The 21,208-nt window shown below is 37.6% G+C and overlaps 1 protein-coding gene across 4 annotated transcripts in view; it reads left to right on the top strand.

Moving 5' to 3' along the window:
* Positions 1–21,208, top strand: part of AMOT (angiomotin) — a 68,622-nt gene that overhangs the window by 33,968 nt on the left and 13,446 nt on the right. For all 4 annotated transcript variants that reach the window (XM_023520008.1, XM_011374355.2, XM_023520007.1 and 1 more), the window contains 2 exons: positions 14,871–15,020; positions 15,762–15,952. In XM_023520008.1, the coding sequence (XP_023375776.1) occupies positions 14,871–15,020; positions 15,762–15,952 (341 nt within the window). The remainder of the gene's footprint in view (positions 1–14,870; positions 15,021–15,761; positions 15,953–21,208) is intronic.

Genomic DNA, 21,208 nt, shown 5'->3' with positions numbered 1-21,208 from the left:
TGCAAGGTCACTCAGGTAACTATTTTGCACCGTATCAAGATGGGGAGATCAATACAGATATCGAGTCATTATATTTTACATTTGAAACTAATATAATGTTATATGTCAGTTAAATCTCAATAAAATAAAAGATGGTCAGGGAAAGATTATGACTACTTTAATGGTTTGAGGAATCTTGTTTTCATTTATGTCTTTCTCAACAAAGTCGTCATTTAGATACTTTTCCTGAAATTCACTCCATCTTTCTAATCCCATTAAGTCTCTTGCCCATGATATACTACATTCACTATGTTCTAAGCTCTACACAGAAATGGTGCCTCTGGCTTATGGAGAATATTCTCCTGCAATCACAACTTCCTCTTCGAAGTTCAACACAGATTATCTCATGGACTCTGCTGTACTGGCATGGAGGGAGGTATCTTACTAGGAAGGGGATAGCACTCTAACTAAAGAGCAGACCTGTTTTTGGTGAGTCACTATGATCCAGGTTTTGCCACCAATCTTCTGCCTACGCAGTAGGCAGCCAGCCGAGACAAATGGTGCCTTTCTATCCTTGCCTTTATCTTTTGGTACACATAGGTCTTACTGAAGTGGAGGCTCATTAAACTCCAACTCAAAAGAACTCTTGTGTCCTACAGCGACCATGGTATTAACCATTCAAAGAGACCTCCCCCTATCCTCACCCACTAATTTGACCTCACTGGAGAGTTTTGACAGATGCCTGGCATATTCACTTACAAGGCTCAAGGCTGGCTGCTGTCTTAGGATACAGAGTTGAGCTACCACTAGGGTAATTGTTTCAAGGATGGTGGGAAAAAGGCCTTGGCAAAATCAAAGAGGGAAGAGGCTGCGGGTGGGCTGCTTAACTGAGCAAAATGCACAGGAAGGGACAGAGTGGAATGTGGGAGGACTGGAAGTAAAAGCCAGTGAGCTTTGTTCTTTAGCTTTAGGCTGGAATGATAGCTACAGAGATTTAAAAAAAAAAAAAAAGGGGCCCAAGTGTTAACAGAGATTCAGGAAAAAAAGGCCCAAGTATTAACCCTTTCTGAACTGCAATAGCTGCTGATGATTTAGACATCACAGGGATTACTCTTGGTGGCATTGCTTTTTCCAGAGCTCTGGTGCAACGCCACTCGAGTCTCCAAAACTAAATTTATATTGTTTCACTATATTTTCTCCATTATTCTTCATAGCTAATATTTTATCTTATTTCTAGATCTCTTGCCACTTACTTGATTTAACTTTTTGGTTTTATAGATGCATAATTTTCTGCCATCACACTTATCCACGATGTACCATAATTAGTCTCTTTCTTTCCCAACATTAGAGGAAGACGTTCTAGGCATAGACATTTATATGTATTTATATGTTTAATCCGAAATAATCTTCAAACAATGGGATTTTGTTGGTGTAAGTAAAACTCACAATGGTTTTGATGGATCATAAATGTGGATGGAGGATCCGAGGGTGTGAATTATGTGTGCATTTAGAGTGTTGATAGGATTTCAGATAACATACATATATACCCAGAAATCTTCCAGAATGTTCTGTTGATGAATCGTGAACATATTTGAAGGAAATTTTATCTAAGGATGACAATTCCCATAGTTAAGGCAGTTTATTTTCCTTGAAGTATGTGTTGCTCCACCCAATATTTTAAGAAATTATGTCCCCACCCTAAGTAGGGATGTAGTGACCTCTCAAAGCTTGATTTTCTCAGTTTCCCCAGAAAATTTTGGTTTTTTAAATTCTCAAATTGGAAGCCTTGTGTATTTTTCTTTAGTTTCCTTAAGAGAATGAACTCCATTCCCTTGATAGCAAGTTTCTAGAGGTGGTTTCTACTCTTAAATTCTTTTAATATCCACCAGTGAACCACAGCCTCTTGGCAATGGACAGGGGCAGCTTGCTAATACCAGGGTAGTGTTACCAAATTGCTTCAGAGGGAACTCTTGCTTGGAGCCAGGGGCTCCTGGGTAAGGCTAAATCAAATCAAATCACTGAAGGTTTATGGAGCAACATATAACTAGTTGCATGAAGGAGAGGAACAAAGAATATATACTTCTATTGTGACATTTGTGACACAATGACTGTTTAGAGTTATAGGCAATAGATGGGAAGATGAAAATCAGACATAATGAAGGATATCCTCTGTGGCACTGGACTTAGTTCTGTATTAATAGTCTCAATGTCCTTTAACCAATGCAGTGTGTGTATATATTGGTGTTCATCCAGCTATTAATAATAGTCCACTCTCTCTACCTGTCCATCTACATTTAAAAAAAATAATTTATTAAGACTTTACTTTTTAAGTGTACTTTTAGGTTTATAGCAAAATTAAGAGGAAGGTATAGAGAGTTCCCATATATCTCCTGACCTCACACATGCATAGCCTCCCCCAATATCAACATCCCCCACCTGAGTGGTACATTTGTTACAATTGAACCCACATTGACATGTCATAATCACCCAAAGTCCATAGTTTACATTGTGGCTCATTCTTTGGGTTGTAGGTTCTACGGGTTTGGATAAATGTATAATGACATATATCCATCAAAATGGTACCATATATAATATTTTCACTGCCTTAAAAATCTCATGTTCTACCTATTCATTCCTACTCCATATATATAAAGTGCACACAGATTATATAGTTAGTGGTAAATCTAGGAGAAAACCCATATCTCTTAATTCTAAAATATCCCATCCTATGATCTCTCCACCAGTGAATAAATAGAGAAGATTAATGATTAAATCACTTCTCTGCAAATGTCTGAGACAGATGAGTAACATTAGGGGCCCTGGAAGTAATTCTGTATGTAGCCATTCTTTAAAAAATAAATTTGAAAGACATCCACAGTTGTTGGAAGAAAGAAAGAGATGCTATCACGTGGTATTCATTTGCAGGGATCAGATTTTCCTGAGTCAGAAGGGGGTTAAGAGGTGTGCCAAATGCTTCGGAATGTGTTCAAATTATTGCAAAAGTGCAATGGAAAAGTATGAGATTGAGCTCAAGAGTATTTGTTCTATTCTTCAATAGGTTGTTTTCCTGCTGTTCTTTCTCTCAATTTACCCCTTTAAAAACTTATTTCTTCATAGGAATAATTTGAAACCCTTATCTTGATTTGCCAAGCAAAGTAAATACATTTAAGAATATGTTTATTGTTTGTATAGTTGCAGTACTATGCTATGCTCATTTTTGTTTTTGTATTTGATAGTTATTTAATATTAACTGGTCACCAAGAGTATAGGGAACAATTATTTAGAACTAAAACCTAAGAGAAATACGATGGAAAATAACAAGGGCCCTGCCCTTAAGTGGCTTATGGGATACTGCCCTCCAATGGAGCAGATACTTTGTCTTGCTTCCCATTTCACTACTACTGCTCTCAGATGTAAAATAGGGCCTGGCACATGATAAGCATTCCATAAATATCTCTTGAATGAATGAATGAATGTACATATGAATGAAATCTTATAAAATCATTACTAATAAAGTACACATTATGAGAGGCTATAAGGAAAAGGAAAAGCAGCAATCAGGGTTAGGTAAGATTATTCAAGGAAGAACTAGAGAGTTTAGAGATATGGTGAGGAAGGATGAAGAAATGATCGGACTGATACAAATATTGATCATTTACATTATAGGCCTGGTAGAATTTTCAGTAGGAGCCTAGAATATTGACAAAGGCATTTGAAGAGCCATATGTAGGCTAGACGGGAGAAACTATGACAGTAAACTGGGGGGGGGGGGGTTGATCGAAAAGAATCAAGTAGTTTGAGATATGAGAGAGAGTTCTGATTGAAAAACTAAGAGAGGTAGTATAAAAGTGCCTCAGATAAAGTAAGTACTTACTCAATACTGCTTGAATGGATGTGCTAGCAGTAGATTGCTTTTGTTCTTAAATACTGCACTTTCATAATATATTTCATGGGAAAGTCTGTTATAGCAATTGTATGTAGGATGGACTGATCGTGTGTGTGTGTCCATGTGCTCATGAGTACTTGTGTATAGATGGGAGAGGGCAACTGAAAGTAGGGAGATATGTTAGGTTATTATTATTTTATTAATAATTTTTATTTTTAATTACAGTTGATATGCAATATCATATTAGTTTTGGGTGTACAATATACTGATTGGATGTTTATATAATGTACGAAGGAATCACCTCAATAAATCTAATACCCACCTGCAACATACACAGTTATTATCATATTATTATTGTCATTCTATTTTGCAATTACAGTTGACACTCATTACTGTTTTATATTAGCTTTAAGTATACATAATAATGGTTAGACATTTATAAAATTTACGAAGTTATCCCCCTGCTTAGTATAGTACCCACCTGGCACTATACATAGTTACTAAAATATTATTGACTATATTCCCTATGCTATACTTTACATCTCCATGACTATTTTGTAACTACCAATTTGTACCTCTAAATTCCTTCCCTCCCTGCACCCATCTCTCCAACCCCCTTCCCATCTGGCAACCATCAAAATGTTTTCTGTATCTATGATTTTGTCTCTACTTTCTTTGTTTGTTTATATTGTGTTTTAGATTCCACATATAAGTGAAATCATATGGTATTTTTCTTTCTCTGTCTAACTTTTTTCTTTTAGCATAATAACCTCTACATCCATCCATGTTGTTGTAGATAGCAAGATTTCATTCTTTTTTTATGAGTAATGTTGCATATATGTACCAGTTCATTTTTATCTATTCATCTGTTGATGTACACTTAGTTTGCTCCCAAGTCTTGACTATTGTAAAAAATGCTGCAATAAACATATAGATGCATCTCCATTTTAAACGAGTATTTTGAGTTTCTTTGCATAAATATCCAGAAGTAGGATTACTGGGCCCTTCTTTATCTCTTGGTATAGCCTTTGTTTTAAAGTATACTTTGGCATAAGTATTGCTACCCCAGCTTTTTTTACATATCCATTTTCATGAAATATCTTTTTCTATCCCTTTACTTTCAGTTTTCTTGTGTCTTTTTTTTAAGTTTATTGGAGTAACATTGGTTAATCCAATTATATAATTGTACATTATATTTTCACAGGTGTACATTATAATTTCACATCTGTATATTCTATTGTGTGTTTACCACCCAAAGTCCAGTTTCCTTCAGCTACCATATATTTAATCTCCTTTACCCACTTCACTCTACCCCTACCCCCTATATTTGACCCCCTTTACCTCGTCTATCTCCTCCTTCTCCTCGCCCCCTACCCTCTGGTAACCACTAGTCTGTAGTCCATGTCCATGAGTCTCTGTTTGTTTGTCCTGTTCATTGTGTGTCTTTCCTTCTGAAGTGAGTCTCTTGTAGGTAGCATATGTAGGGTCTTGTTTTCTTATCCATTCAGCCACCCTATTTTTTTTTTCCATTGGAGCATTCAATTCTTTTTAATTTGAAGTACTTGTTGATAGATATGTAGTCATTGCCATTTTGTTATTCGTATTTTTTTATCTTTTTTTTTTCTTCTTAAAGAAGTCCCTTTAACATTTGTTATGATACTGGTTTGGTGGTGATGAATTCCTTTAGCTTTCTCTGGTCTACGAAGCTCTTTATCTGTACTTCAGTACTAAATGAGAGCTTTACTGGGTAGAGTAATCTTGGTTGTAGGTCCTTTCTTTTTATCACTTTGAATATTTCCTGCCAATCCCTTCTGACCTGCAAAGTTTCTGTTGAGAAATCAGCTAACAGTCTTATGGGAGCTCCCTTGTAAATAACTCCTTTTCTCTTGCCTCATTTAAGAGTCTCTCTTTGTCTTTAATCTTTGGCATTTTAATGATAATGTGTCTTGGTGTGGGCTTCTTTGGGTTCATCTTGTCTGGGACTCTGCTTCTTGGGCTTGTATGTCTATTTCCTTCACAAGCTTAGGGGAGTTTTCTGTCATTATTTCTTCAAATAGGTTTTTGATTCCTTGCTCTCTCTCTTCTCTGGTACCCCTATGTTGCAAATGTTGGTATGCTTGATGTCATCCAAGATGCCCTTTAAACTACTCTCATATTTTTGGATTATTTTTTCTTGTTGCTGATTTGATTGAGTTTTTTCTGTTACCTTATCTTCCAAATCACTGATTCAATCCTCTGCTTTATCTCATCTACTGTCAATTCTCTCTAATGTATTCTTCATTTCAGTTATTAGATCCTTCATTTCTGACTTTTAAAATATTTTTATTTCCATTTTTTATGTTTCCTATCTCTTTCTCACTTAGATCATTGAGCATCCTATAACCAGTGTTTTGAACTCAGCATCTGGTTGATTGCGTGTCTCCATTTTGTTTAGTTCTTTTTCTGGAGCTTTATTCTGTTCCTTCATTTGGAACATGTTTTTTTGTTTCCCCATTTTAGCGGCCTCCCTATATTTATTTCTATGTATTATGTAGGGTGGCTATGTCTCCTGGTCTTTGTAGAATGGCCTTATGTAGTAGGTGTGCTGTGGGTCCCAATGGTGCAGTCTCCTTGGTCACCTGAGCTTAGTGAGCCAGATCTGTCCCTTCTGTGGTTTATATGTGCCCTCCTAGTGTAGTTGAGCTTTGATTGCTATTGGCATGTCAATTGGAGGTATTGACCCCAGGCCAATTGGTTTTGAAGACTGGCTGTACTACAGTGGAGGCGGGGCTGACCAGATGGAACAAGATTCACTTTAGTGGCATTCTGGTGCCTACTGAGTCAGCTCTTTGGGTCTGTTGTTTTTGGAGGTGGTTGAGTCATGCTCTAGTGTGGTCTGAAGTTGTGCACTGATGTGTTGATTCTGGGGCCTTTTGTGAGAGGCTCTGGTGCAGTCCAGGGTAAGCTGCTGACGGTGCCCCCCACAGGGCCAGTTGGTATGAGCTACAAAGTGATATGAAGATGGTCACCACTTGTGCTGGGCTTGGAGGTGTCTGGGAGAGGCTAAACAGCAGACTGAGGCCTGTTGCCACTAGTGTCAGGCTTCAGGCTGCTTAGCAAGAGGTACAGGGCACATGTAAGCCAGATGCTGCTAGTATGGGGTTTATGAACCTTTGAAAGATTTTAGGAAAGTCTTCAGCATGAGCCAAGACAGGCCATTTGTATGGAAAAGCCACTGCAAGCAGCTCATGTGGACCTACAGGTTGGGTGGGGCAGTGTCTCAGAAAACCACCAGGGTGGGGCAAATGGTGCTAGCTGGGTCTATAGAGACCCAGATATAGAGCCTGCCTATGAGTGCAGGCTTGGTGGTGAGAGAGTTCAACAATGGAACAGTGACTTCTGCCAGCATTTCTGTCAGGGTGAAAGTTGCCCCTCCAGTCCTTGGCCTGAAGGCAGACAATTCTGTTCCTCCCCATATGACCCTCGTGACCTTAGAGCTGCTCCCCCAGCACTGGAGCTCAGAGTTAGTGAATCTGTCAGAGAATAAGTCCTTACACAGTTTCTTTAAGAGGAATGCCTCACTCTCTAAGAGGAATTCCTCGGATTCCAGCAGCCCTCTATCTTACTCAGCCACAATCTCCGCTGGTTTTCACAGCTAGAACTTATGGGGGCTTCTCTTTCCAGCATTGGAACACTGAACTAGGAAGCCTGATGTGGAGCTAGGACCCTTCACTCCACAGGGGGGACCTCCATATTTGAGATATTCCTCCCAATATTTAACCACCACATATGAGTGTGGAACCAGCATGTTTCACATCACCACTCCTCCTACCTATATCAAGATGGTTTCTTCTGTATATTCCCAGCTGTAGGACTTCTGTTCAGGTAGAATTCAGGTGATTCTCAATGATGGTTGTTCTGTAGTTTAGTTGTAATTTTGAGATGGTCATGGCAAGAAGCGAGCACAGTATTCACTTACTCTGCCTTCTTGCCTGAAAACTTTAGGTGATTATTATAACAACTTAGTTGTAAAATAAGGACTTAAACTATGTAGGCTATGCAAATATAAGAAAATGAAAGATTATGAGAGATGTTAGTTAGAATTAAGACATAGCGATAAATAGTGATAGATTGGATATGGTGGACAAAGGAAAGAGTGAAGAATAGCATTTCCAAAATGTCGATACTGGAAAAATAGGGTAAGTGAGGATAATGACTGAACTATAAAAAGGATAGCATTTGGAAAAAGACGAAAGCAGTCTGGGACATATTAAGTATCTCAGTAAGAAATTTTGTACTCAGGTAGAAGTTTGTGATGAGAGAGAACATGATAACTTTAAAAATATGAATATACACTGCTGTTGAAAGTGTGGCATGAAAGTGATCTCCAGTAGTGTAGAACAAGATTTCTTAAGCTCAACATTATTGACATTTGGTGCCAGATAATTGTTTGGTGGTAGTGACGGAAGAGGCTGTCCCATGCACTGTGGGATATTTAGCAATATCCCTGGCTTCTACCCAAGAGATCCCAGTAGCAACCATCCCCTAACTATATCAACCAAAAATGTCTCCACACATTGTTAAATATTCCCTGAAGGGTAATCACTCACAGTTAAGCATTGGATAGAGGCAAAAGAGTAAACTACCATCAATTGGACCTTTGAGGTACAACAGAAAGTAGGGGTGTGTTTGGAAGGGAAAGTAGGTCTAAAACATCAAGACAGAAAGTAAGACTGATTTAAGAAGTGACAACTGACACCACAGAAATACAAGGGATTATAAGAAAATATTATGAACAATTATATATACCAACAAATTGAACGATCTAGAAGAAATGGATGAATTCCTAGAAACATAAAATCTTCCAAGACTGAATCAAGAAGAAACAGAAAATCTGAACGGACCAAGTACTATGAAAGAAATTGAATCTGTAACCAAAAATCTCCCAATAAACAAAATTCCTGGACCAGATGGCTTCACAAGTAAATTCTACTAAATATTCAAAAAATTAACAGCTATCCTTCTCAAATGATTCCAAAAAATTCAAGAGGAGGGAAGGCCCCCAAGCTTATTTTATGAAATCATGTTGATTTCAAAACCAAAGACATTACAAAAAATTATAGGCCAATATCCCTGGTGAATATATATGCAAAAATCCTCAACAAAATAATAGTAAATGGAATTCAGCAATGTATTAAAAAAGATCATACACCATGATCAAGTGGAATTTGTGCCTGGGATGCAAAGTTGGTTCAATATCCACATATCAATTAACATGATATACCACGTGGACAAAATGAAGGATAAAAATCATGTGATCAATAGATGCAGAAAAAGTATTTGACAAAATTCAACATCTTTTTATGATAAAAACTCCCAGCAAAGTGTCAATAGAGGGAACATATCTCAGCATAATAAAGGCCATATATTACAAACCCACAGTGAACATCATATGCAATAGGGAAATGCTAAAAATGTTTCCCTTAAGATTAAGAACAAGACACGGATGTCCACTTTCACCACTTTTATTCAACATAGTATTAGAAATCCTAGCCACAGCAATCAGACGAAAGAAAGAAAGAAAAGAAAGAAAGAAAGAAAGAAAGAAAGAAAGAAAGAAAGAAAGAAAGAAAGAAAGAAAGAAAGAAAGAAAGAAAAGTCATCCAAATCAGATAAGAAAAAGTAAAACCTTCATTATTTGCATAGGACATGATAATGTATATAGAGAACCCTAAATATTCTGCACCAAAACAAAACAAAACAAAAAACTATTAGAACTAATAAATGAATTCAGTAAAGTAGTAGAATATAAAATTAATATTCAGAACATGGTTGCATTTTTATACACCAATAATAAGCTATCTGAAAGAGAAATTAAGAAAACAATCCCATTAATGGTTGCATCAAAAAAATACCTAGGAATAAACTCGACCAAGCAGGTAAAAGACCTCTTCTCAAGATATTATGTCACTGAAGAAAGAAAATGAAGAAGATACAAATAAGTGGAAGCATGTGCCATGCTTATAGATAGAAAGAATTAACATTATTGAAATGTTTGTACTACCCAAAGCAATCTATAGATTCAATGCAGTCCCTAAGAGAATACTAGTGGCATTTTTTATAGGATTAGAACAAAAAATTTAAAAAAATTATATGGAATTATAAAAGCCCCCAAATAGCCATGGCGATCTTGAGTAAAACAACAAAGTTGGAGGTAGCATGCTACCTGATATCACACTATATTGCAAGGCTATAAGAATCAATACAGCATGATACTGACATAAAAGCAGACACATAGATCAAAGGAACAGAATAGAGAACCCAGAAGTAAGCCGATGCTTATATGATCATTTAATGTATGACAAAGCAGGCAAGAATATTCAATGGAGTAAAGACAGTCTATTCAATAAATGGTGTTGGGAAAACTGGAAAAATAGGTGCAAAAAAATGAACCTAGACCACTTTCTTACACCATATTTAAAAATATAAATAATAAACTCAAAATAGTTTAAAGATTTAAATGTAAGACCCCAAACTATAAAACTCCTCAAAGAAAATATAGGCAATAAACTCACTGATATTGCTACTAGTAATTTCTTTTTGGATATATCTCCTCGGTCAAGGGAAATGTAAGAAAAAATAAACAAATGAGACTATGTCAAACTAAAAAGTTTTAGCACAGCAAAGGAAATCATCAACAAAATGAAAAGACAATCTACTGAATGGAAGAAAATATTCACCAATGATAGATCTGATAAGATGTTCATATCCAAAATTTATAAAGAACTCATTCATCTCTAGACCTGAGCTATAACCTTAGTTTTGGGAACTTTTCATGTGAAGCTTTTACTTCTTTGAACAGTGATGACATGGAAAGATAAATCATTTAATATCCTATGGATACTATACACATTGTATGTTCTGTGTCTTGCATACATGTACATGCAAGGAATGGTGAAATAACATGGGGTGCTCAGAAATCTTAAGTTTGTAACCATGGTGAAGTGTCAAGTGTGAAAAGATGATGGAGTGAAGTAAATAAATAAGATAGGAGGCCCATTCTCCAGAGAAGACAGACAACACGAATTATGTATATTCTAAGATATAGCAATATTTTTAAATGAAGTTTTATGTAAAACCCTATTATATAAAACACATAGAAGAGGAGCCACTTGATACAACTCACCAACCATAGGGCCTTCTGAAGAACTCAAGTGGCTGTCCTTTATTTATAAAGGACCAGATCATACGTATTTTTGGTTTTGTAGACAATACAGTTTCTTTTGCAACTGCAAATGCTCAACTCTACCACTAAAGCAGGAAAGCAGTCATAGCCAATATGTAAATGAATGGCTGTGGCTGGATTTGGTCCACTGCCGACTATTTTAATTTGCTGACTTCTAAAACCCTCTTCATTTTTCACAAATTGGGACTCTGAGGCTGAGAAAAGGGAAGCAGATTATCATTAAAAGCAAATCTAGGACTAGAACCTAAGTTCTCATGATTGCCACCTTGTTCTTTCACCTTTCATTTTGATGTCAAATAGAAATTTCTGATTCTCTCTCTCTCTCTCTCTCTCTCTCTCTCTCTCTCTCTCTCTCTCTCTCTCTCTCTCTCTCTCTCTGTGTGTGTGTGTGTGTGTGTGTGTGTATACACACCATGTGTGTATGTGGTGGGTAATGAGCTCTGCCTAAGGGTCTTTAGTTAAACAGTACCTTTGACCATAGGTAAAATATTTCTAATAAAGTAGAGGTGCCCCTAAATCATGTCATTTTGAGAGAATATGGTTTCCTAGCAGCTACTCATTGCTTTCCTTTAATTGTATATCCAATGAAGGGCCTTGCTGTATAAAGATAACCAAATCTCTACTGCATGAAGTTTTGAGGCCTGGTGTTATATGTCTTTCTGGGGAAAATGGCTATGATTTTAATGTCTTGATTATATACTGATATGATATTTAGAGTTACTGACATAATGAGAATCCTGCCAAGGCTACCTGAAGTGAATGTTCAAAATCGAGAGGACTAGAGCATAACTCTGGCATCAACTTCTTCTTTCAAAAAGAAAAAAACAACTCTAAGTACTTTTTGTACCAGATAGTCTACTAACTACTTCATGTATTACCTCATTAGATCCTTATAGAGGTATATTGTATTATCATCTCTCTGTTATTGATGAATGAGTAAGTGGAAGCTCAGGGAAATTAAGTAGCTTGCCTGAGGTTGCATGCCTAGTGAGTGGGAGAGCCAAGATTTGGACTATGGCCTCTCTCTTTACCTAAGAAGGAATGACTGACATTTCTGTTGGCATTGGAAGATGAAGTTGGGGGCCCAAGATGTCCTGATTATTGATCTGACATTTGAGGAGCTTAGCACAGAAGATAAGTTTGTAAAGGAGAGGCAGATAACAGAGGGGATTTATCATGATAAAGATAAAAATGGAGCATATAATATCTAGGATAGTAGAGGAGTCTCTACACATAGAGGAGATCTAGAAAACAGTATGTAACTTAGAAGATAAGTAGCATTGCTGATTGCATCTATAGGGTCTTGCATTGTTAGCATCCAAAAGTTGTCTTTTTCTATCCTTACCTATCTAGGGATTAAGCTTTTACTAGGTGATCATGGTGTTTATAGGTGAGCTGCATTCTTCTTCTAAAGGAGTTAGGAGAATTATGCCAGCAATAGAGGTCCTGATACCTTTTGGAAAATCATCCTAGTGGCAAAGCACAATGGGATTTTTTCGTGGCCTGCTTTGTGGAAGTTGTCTTATCTGCATGCCTATCTTCAGCCAACTCAGAAAAGTCTCTAGGCCTTTATGGTTTTTCCCTTTCATAGGGTTGGTTTAGTGACTTCTGCTGAGGATGCCTTTGCTATGATATTGAGGTTTCCTTTCTCAAGAAAGACAGATCATGGAGAAATTCACCTGGGCCTGGACTGCTTATTTTTCAGTTCTCTGTACTTACATTGCAGTACTTTACCATCAAGAAAAGAACTACATGCATTCTAACTTGAATTGCTTTTAAGTATAACTGCTGTAAGCCTCAGTAATTATAGTTAACATTCTCTGCATTAATACTGCACTGCTCGCCTAGGATTTTCAGAGTGATTCACAAATAAATGCATTCAACTTTAAATAGCTCATGAGGATTATAGAACCCCAATGATGAAGGATGGAGGATATTTCCTGCACTCCAATTATTCAAAGTTTAGCAAATAGGAAGGCAGAGGCATCCATGATCTAAAGGTCTTCACTGCCCTAGTCAAGTGTTGTAACAAATAAATAGTCACATATCCAAGGAAAGAAGGGTTTAAGCTTATTGAGACAAAGAGAATGATGATTTTTGTTTGTTTTATTTCTTAGGAAAAGGTCTAATGGATAAAAACATCTAGATTTCAACTTGTCTCATCTGATTTGTAAGGTTAGATTTGAACTAGGCCTTGGAGTGAAAGGAAATGTCAAGAAAGTGAAGAAAAATTTTTAAACATTTTCTTTTTCCAGTAGTGTAGACAAAACATACCACAGGTCTGGTAGGAAAATATAAGATAGGTTTTCTTGTACCTAGGGAAAGTTCAGCAATTACAATTTGGAGAGAAGGCAGTTATAAAACAAAGAGAGTTTCCTCATTATTACATGTTGTTGCTGTCTGAGTGGACATTCTAGATAGCAGTGATTTGGACTCATTACAATTAAGGAATCACCTGGTTTCTGCAATAGGGGAGTCAAGTTGATCCTACTGGATTGGCCCCAGCTAAATGAGTGTGGGCAATGCCGGTAGTGTGGGTAACCTCTTACACTAAAACTGTCTGTTTAGGTAGCTCAAGGGCTTGGGAATGTGTTGAAAAGTTAGAGTTGAGATAAAATCTTGAATTTCCCTTTGACCAAGTTTTTGACAATGTTTTCAGATTTAAATTGTAATAGTGAAAATATCCCTAACCTCAGCTTCCATGAAAAAGATGACAGGTTGGAAGAATTCTGCTTTATAAAGAGTCCAGTTGATTTTATTAGCAAGAAAGGCACCCCACAAGAATTATGAAAAACAAAATCTATTCATTTACTCACAAATTTGGGAAGGATGCATTTTCCCTTGTTTTCTTAGTTGTTGAAGGTATGTATACCTTCTTTAAAGAGAGATCTTCCTCATTTCTTCCTCCCCATGGAGGCAATATTTGGCTTATAAGTTGCAAGGGTACAAAGAATTCAAATTCTTAGTCCCAGCCTGCTTCTACCTTCGCTTTTATATATGGCTCATAGACTTGCAAAGAGGAAGAATCATGTTTTACTAATTTAGTCTTAGATTTCATTCATTAGTTTGATTCTTTAGGGATCTTTAAAGGTCTCAGAATAAAAGTTGAAAGATTACAGTCCAATATTATCAACTCAGGCTCATGGGCGAGGCAGAAATTGCAAATAACATATGTTCTTTTAATAAAGGGTAATTACCAAGATTACAGACTTCAAAAAGACAATTATAGCCTCTTTGTACCTTTTTCTCTCTCTTGGAGAGGAGGCAGCTATATAAAGGGGGGTGGGCTTCCTTTCCATGCCAAATTAAGCTTTTCTCTCTGGAGAGCCCTCCTTTTTAAAAGCATTTCTCTACTATAATAACAAAGGTAAGATATACCTTCCCCCCCCCAGAATATTCCAGTTTAAAGTGAAGAAGAGCAGAGGTGAGAACATTGATAAATGGTTGCCATCTACTATTAAGAGCTTTCCATCTACTGTTACTTCCATCAGTAGAGTCTGTCTTAGATTCTATTGGTGGAAATAGACTTGAGGCAGACTTAGAGATGGGGAGAGAGGAAGAGATTAAAAAGGCGCTCCTAATTCCTATGTCTCATCCCAGTCTCTGTATGATAAATACAAAGCAGCCTGTTACTCTTCATGAAGAACCTTCTTGTTATTCATTCTGTTTTGGAGCTGGACAGGAAGAGATCTAAACAGAAGGCTGGATTTTGGAGTTGCATAACTGACCCTGTTGTTCTCTTTCCTTCCATCTTGTGACTCTCCTAACCTGGGTTTTCAGCTGAAAAAGAAGCAGGTGTATGTAGATAAGGTGGAAAAGATGCAGCAGGCCCTTGTACAGCTCCAGGCAGCATGCGAAAAACGTGAGCAGCTAGAGCACCGTCTCCGGACGCGACTGGAGAGAGAGCTGGAATCCCTCAGAATTCAACAGGTTTGGAGAACTTAAAGAAAATGAGTGTTCTTCATTGCTTACTTCTCACTTGGTGTTTGGCATAAAGACAAAATCCACACTCTTGCTCATCTTTAGGATTTTTGCCCCATGTGATCTTACTCTGAGTACCTCCCAATTATAAAAATGAAGCCTGCTTCCTTAGCTTTCCATCCCAGCAAAATCCTTAATGCCTATTATTTTGCATGTTTTATTTTTCACGTGAACCCCAGAAACAGTAGAACCAATAAGAAGTGAAGATGCGATACAAATACACCCCTAATCATTTTAGAAGTGGAAATGGTCTTTAGAATCATCTGGCCATACCCCTCCCCATTTTTAGTTGAGAGAAAATCAAGACCCAGAAGAGGTTGCCTGACTCACTGAAGCTCACATATCAAGCTGGGGGCAAGGTAGAGACCAAATCCTAGATTTTTAATTCCCATTTCTATTTTGTACCATGCCAGCAGGCAGGGATGGTGGCTTTTAAATCATTGATCCACTTTCTGAGCAGCATGATAATTTGATATGGCAAGCTCCTTTCCTGATCAAGGGAGTCTCATATTCAAGCCCAAGAGAGAAAGTCATATGGCCTTAGGAGGAAATCTGAATTCCCCTTGCTTCAGAATCAGAGTCCAAACTGAAGTGGCTTGGGCAAAAATCCTTTCCACTTATAGAGGTTCTTCAAATGGAACTTGGCCACCACGGTTCTTCTTTCACTAATCTCGGCATCTCCCCTAACAGCGCCAGGGCAACACTCAGCCCACCAATGTTTCGGAATACAATGCCGTGGCACTGATGGAGCTCCTTCGTGAGAAAGAGGAGAGGATCCTGGCCTTGGAAGCTGATATGACTAAGTGGGAGCAGAAGTATTTAGAGGAGAATGTAATGAGACATTTTGCTCTGGACGCTGCTGCAACCGTAGCTGCTCAGAGGTAAGTACTTGGCTGGTAGAGTCACTCCTCGAAGGGCATGGGGCAGGGGAGGGCAGGTAGAACAAAAAGGTGACAGATTAATAGATTTCCCAGTGTGCTTTTTTTTCTTCTGTAATGGTCTATGTTCCCCTCCCCGCCCCCTAGTTTCTGCTTAAGTGTGTTCTTGCACTGGTTATAAAGGGACTGAACGACTATGGAGGCCAAGGATTTGAGGGTCAAGGATTTGAAAATGAAAGTTACTTATAAACTTATTGGAATCATAGTTCTACTTTCCTCAGGAGCCAGAATAATTGTAGATGGGATCAACTGAACATTTGCACACCTACTCTGACAGAGTCATGATTTCTTTTAGCCACATATGTAGGCTTCTTTGTTTAGCCCTGGACTAGAGTGAAAGCCTCTCCAGAGAAATGCCACTCAGCAACTAAATGTCACTCAGGAGTGGCTGTTGCCATTTGATAGCTCTGGCTTGTCCAAGATATGTCAAAGGCTGTGCCGAACATGAATCTACCCCTGCCCTTTAAGAAGGTCTATATTTAAGGGCTAAATTCTCTGTGTCCATGAGTCCATCACATGTAAGCAGTCACATTCCATTTGGTAAGAGAAAGTAGCAGGAGGACTTTTTAAAATTTATTGCTACTTATTTGTTCCCCTTATCACATTATAAATGTTAATTATTGATCTTTAGAGGAAACAATGTTCTTATCCAGGTTATCTCACTACAGTTCATAATCATCAGTTGGAAAAGAAAGAAACAATGACAATAAGTAAGTTCAAATCAGGAGATGACGTGAGTTGTGGAGATATAGACAGAGCCTAGGTCTGGAGTTGGGTATCTAAGTTGGGATATAGCATATTGAACCTAGCTAGGTCTCTGTCCAGAAGCTTATTAAGAATCATGGTGTTGTTTTTAGCATCCCCCTAAACACAGTGAGCTGGCAGAGTCTGGAAGTGCCTGCCAGACATTGGGCTGGGTTTCGTGTGTGGAGGGGGCAGTGGATACATTTAGTTTTAAATCCTTCTCATGCCAAATCTGAGAGAGATTAGTTTAAGAGATGGACTGGTGGTTTAAAAAACCTGCTTCCAATCCACCAGGAATAATCTTAGTTTCTCTCATACGATCTTTCTCTAGATATCCCCTATAAACCTTAAATAGATTTAAATCTCCTGTATCTTGATTTTGAGGTCTTCATAGGCTTAAGCTTACTTGTCTTGTTTTCTGAGAACAGTGTGCTTAGTACATGCCAATATAGTAATACAGTGCACAGAAACCCCAGCTGTGCTAGAAGATGGTTGAGAAGTTTGTAGGCAGAATAGAAGCAGAATCAATTCTAATTTTAGCTGCTAGCTTCCATGAAAAAACCTGTGAACCTGTGTGCAGCACTTATTCAGAGCTTATTTAGGAAACCCTAACACTGAAAAAGAGATGCAAGGTAGTTCTGTCACCTTTGGACAGAAACTTAGAAAGGTATGGCTCATGAAGGTGTGCACTATGAGAAAATGTTGGAAAGCCAGAATTCTTGGTACTAGGAGGTTCTCTGCTGAAACTGACTTCATAGTAGAGATGCAGGAAAGCAAAGAGATTGTTACTGGGGCCTGGTATAAAGAAACAACCACCTTTCCTTCCTCCATGGAAAAACTCTTTTTTTAACATTTTTAAATTAAAATTATTGGGGTAACATTGGTTAATAAAATCAAATCCATTTCACTGTACAATTCAATAATAGGTCATACGCATATTGCATTGTGTGTTCACTACCCAAAGTTTTATTACCTTCTATCACGAAATTTTTAACCCCATTTACCCCTATGTATCTTCTTCCTCCCACCCCTTTCCTCTGGTTATCCATGAATTCACTATCTGTATCCACAAGTCTCTGTTTGTCAGATTTGTTACTTTTAGTTTTATATCCAACATATGAGTAAAGTGATATGGTTCTCAACTTTTTCTGTTTGACTTACTTTGCTTAGCATGATAATTTCAAGATCCATCCATGTTGATGCAAACAGCAGCATTTCATCTTTTCTTTTGGTTGAATAATATTCCACTGTATATATGTACCTTTATCCAATGTAGCTTCTTTATCCAATTATCTATCATAAGACACTTCGGTTGTTTTTGTGTCCTGGTCACTATAAACAATGCTGCTATGAACATCAGGGTGCATATATCTTTGAGGATAAATGTTTTCAGGGCTTTTGGGTAAATACCCAGAAGAGGAATTGCTGGATTCATGGCAATTATATGGTAATTCAATTCTTAATTTTTTGAGGAATTTCCATACTGTTTTCCATAGTGGTTGTACCATAAATTATTACATTCCCACCAGCAGTATATGAGAGTTCCTTTTTCTCCACATCCTCTCCAATAGTTTTTATTACTTGTCCTGTTGATGATAGCCATTCTAACAGGTATGAGATGGTATCTCATTGTGGTTTTGATTTGTATTTCTCTAGTGAGGTTGAGCACCTTTTCATATGTCTGTTCGCCATCTATATGTCTTGAGAGAAATGTCAGTTCAGGTCCTCTGCCCATTTTTTAATTGGCTTGTTTGTTTCTTTATTGTTGAGTTGTATGAGTTCTTTATATATTTTGGATATTAGGCCCTTATTGGAAGCGTTGTTTGCAAATATCTTCTCCCATTTGGATGGTTGCCTCTTTGTCTTGCTGATGGTTTCATTTGCTGTGCAGAAGCATTTTAGTTTGGTATAGTCCCATTCATTTATTTTTGCTTTTACTCCCTTTGCCTTTAAGGTCAAATTCATATAATCCTCTCTCAATCCGAGGTTAATGAGTTTAGTATGTATGTTTTCCTAATAAGCAATTTATTGTTTTATGCCTTATGTTCAGGTCTTTGATCCATTTTAAGTTAATTTTGGTCTATGATGACAGATAGCAGTCTACTTTCATTCTCTTGCATATGGCTTTCTGATTCTCCCAGCACCATTTATCGAAGAGGCTTTCTTTTCTCTATTGTATGTTTTGGTTCCTTTGTCGAAAAGTATTTGCCCATATATACTGTGGTTTACTTCTGGACTCTCAATTCTTTTCTATTGGTCTATGTGTTTGTTTTTCTGCCACTACCATGCGATTTAGATTATTGTCACTTTGTAGTATAATTTGAAGTCAGGCAGGGTGATACCTCCAGCCTTTTTCTTTTGTACTGTATACTTGAAACTAATAATAAAATTAAATTAAAAAAGGATAATTAACCAAATGCAAAATAATAATAATAATAATAATAGTGTCTCTTAGTTTTCGGTGTACAAGTCCTTCACATGCTTCATTCAGATTATTCTTGGGTATTCTTTTTGTTGCAAATGGAAAAGGAATTTTTTTTTCATTTCTTTCTCTGAAAATTCAGTGCTATAATATCCTGTTCTTACTAAGGGTTGCACTTTCTTCTTTCTGTGTGCTTGTTAGTCATCTTACTCATAGTTATGTATTTTTTTTTGTCCTTTGTTTCAGGCAGAATGACTCTTTCTATATTTCCCGTAATGCAGGCCTTGTGGTGGATAATTCCCTAAGCTCGTGTGTGTCTGAAAAGGTCATTATTTCTCTTTCACATCTAAAAGAGAACTTTGCTGGATATATTATTCTTGGCTGGTAATTTCTTTCTTTCAGTAGTTTGAATATTTGATTCCACTCCCTCCTAGCTTGTAAAGTTTGTGCTGAAAAGTCCAATGATAATCTAATGGGTTTTCCTTTATAATTCACTACCTTCTTTCCCCGGTTGTCTTGAGAATTCTTTCTTTGTCATTAATTTTTGACACTTTTAATGTAATGCATCTTGGAGTAGGACATTTTGGATTGGGATAATTAGGTCTTCTGTTTGTTTCTTGGATTTGAGGACCCTGGTCTTTCCATCAGTTTGGGAAAGTCTCGACTATTTTTTGGAATAGGCTCTTTGTTTCTTTCTCCCTCTCTTCTCCTTCTGGTATACCCATTATTTTTAAATTGCTTTTTCTGATGGTGTCAGATAGTTCTTGTATAGTTATTTCATTTTTTTTCACTCTCATCTTCTCTTCTTCCATCTGCATCATTTCCATATTTCTGTCTTCAATATCACTAATTCTTTCTTCCATCTGGTCAGCTCTGTTTCCTAAGCTTGCTCTTTCATTCTTCATCTCTTTTAAAGAGTTCTTCATCTCCAGAAGTTCTATTTGGTTCTTTTTTAGAGTTTCAATCTCCTTGGTAAAGCATTCCCCTTGTTCGTTAATTTTGTTTCTTCATTCTTTGAACTGTCAAACAATATTTTCTTGGATGTCATTGAGTTTTTTTTTTTTTTTTCAGAAGTGCAATCTTGAATTCTCTGTCATTTAAAATGAATATTTCTGTATCTTAAAGCTTACTTTGGAGATTTTTCATTTTCTTTTTGAGCTGCCTTGCCACCTTGGTCGTTCATGGTGTTCAATGTACTATTTCTCCACCTAGACATAAATGGGACTGCACTCAGCTTTTTTTTTTTTAAGAAAATTTATTATATAATGATCTCTCTTTAGCAGGTTGATAAGAGGGATTTCTTTTTATTTCCAGTAGGTGACACCCAAGCCTGCTGCACTGCCCGTTTCCTGTATCTATGCTTTGAGGTTGAAAAAAAAATCCCTTTATTCTCTGAGGAGGTGTGTGTAACCTCTGTGATCAGGTCACCTCGGTCCCAGGACTCCAACCCCATGGGAGAATATGAAGAGTGATGGGTGATCAAAGACTCTGAAAATGCCCTGAATTCCCAGTACTGCCCTAACAGTCAGATGCAATACTCCGCTGCTTCCTTCTGAATCAGCGTGACTAGGTAGAGGTAGGGTGGATTGGGACAATTCTGCAGTGTGTGTGGCTTTTTCCCTTCCAATAATGCTGGCGCTCAAGCTTCAGCTGCCTTGCTTCTATATCTCTGCCCCTGTCACTGGGACTGGCTGCAGTGTGTGTTTCACCTTTGGTTGCTGCAGATTCCCTTGGGGCTTGGTGCTAGCTCTGGAAGGGTATCAGGGGAGAGGGCCTGCTCTGAGATGGTGGGGAGAGGTGGCTAGGCTCCATGACTCAGCTTTCTGCCTGGCAATTGCGGTTGTTAAGACACAGATGTCGCCCCTCTGCATTCTATTTCTGCCCTGCTCTCTGCCCTCATCACTGGACTCTCCTGCATGCAATATGCTGATACCTCAGACAGGAAAGTATGGGGCTTCAAGGAGTTAAACAACCACCATATAATTCCCTCACCCTGCAGGGAGCTCTGAGGCTGCATTCTGCAGCACTTGACT

This window comes from Pteropus vampyrus, unplaced genomic scaffold, assembly GCF_000151845.1.
Source record: "Pteropus vampyrus isolate Shadow unplaced genomic scaffold, Pvam_2.0 Scaffold244, whole genome shotgun sequence".
NCBI classification, from domain to species: domain Eukaryota; kingdom Metazoa; phylum Chordata; class Mammalia; order Chiroptera; family Pteropodidae; genus Pteropus; species Pteropus vampyrus.
The sequence above is the reverse complement of the archived record's forward strand: the minus strand, read 5'-3'. Positions and strand labels throughout refer to the sequence as shown.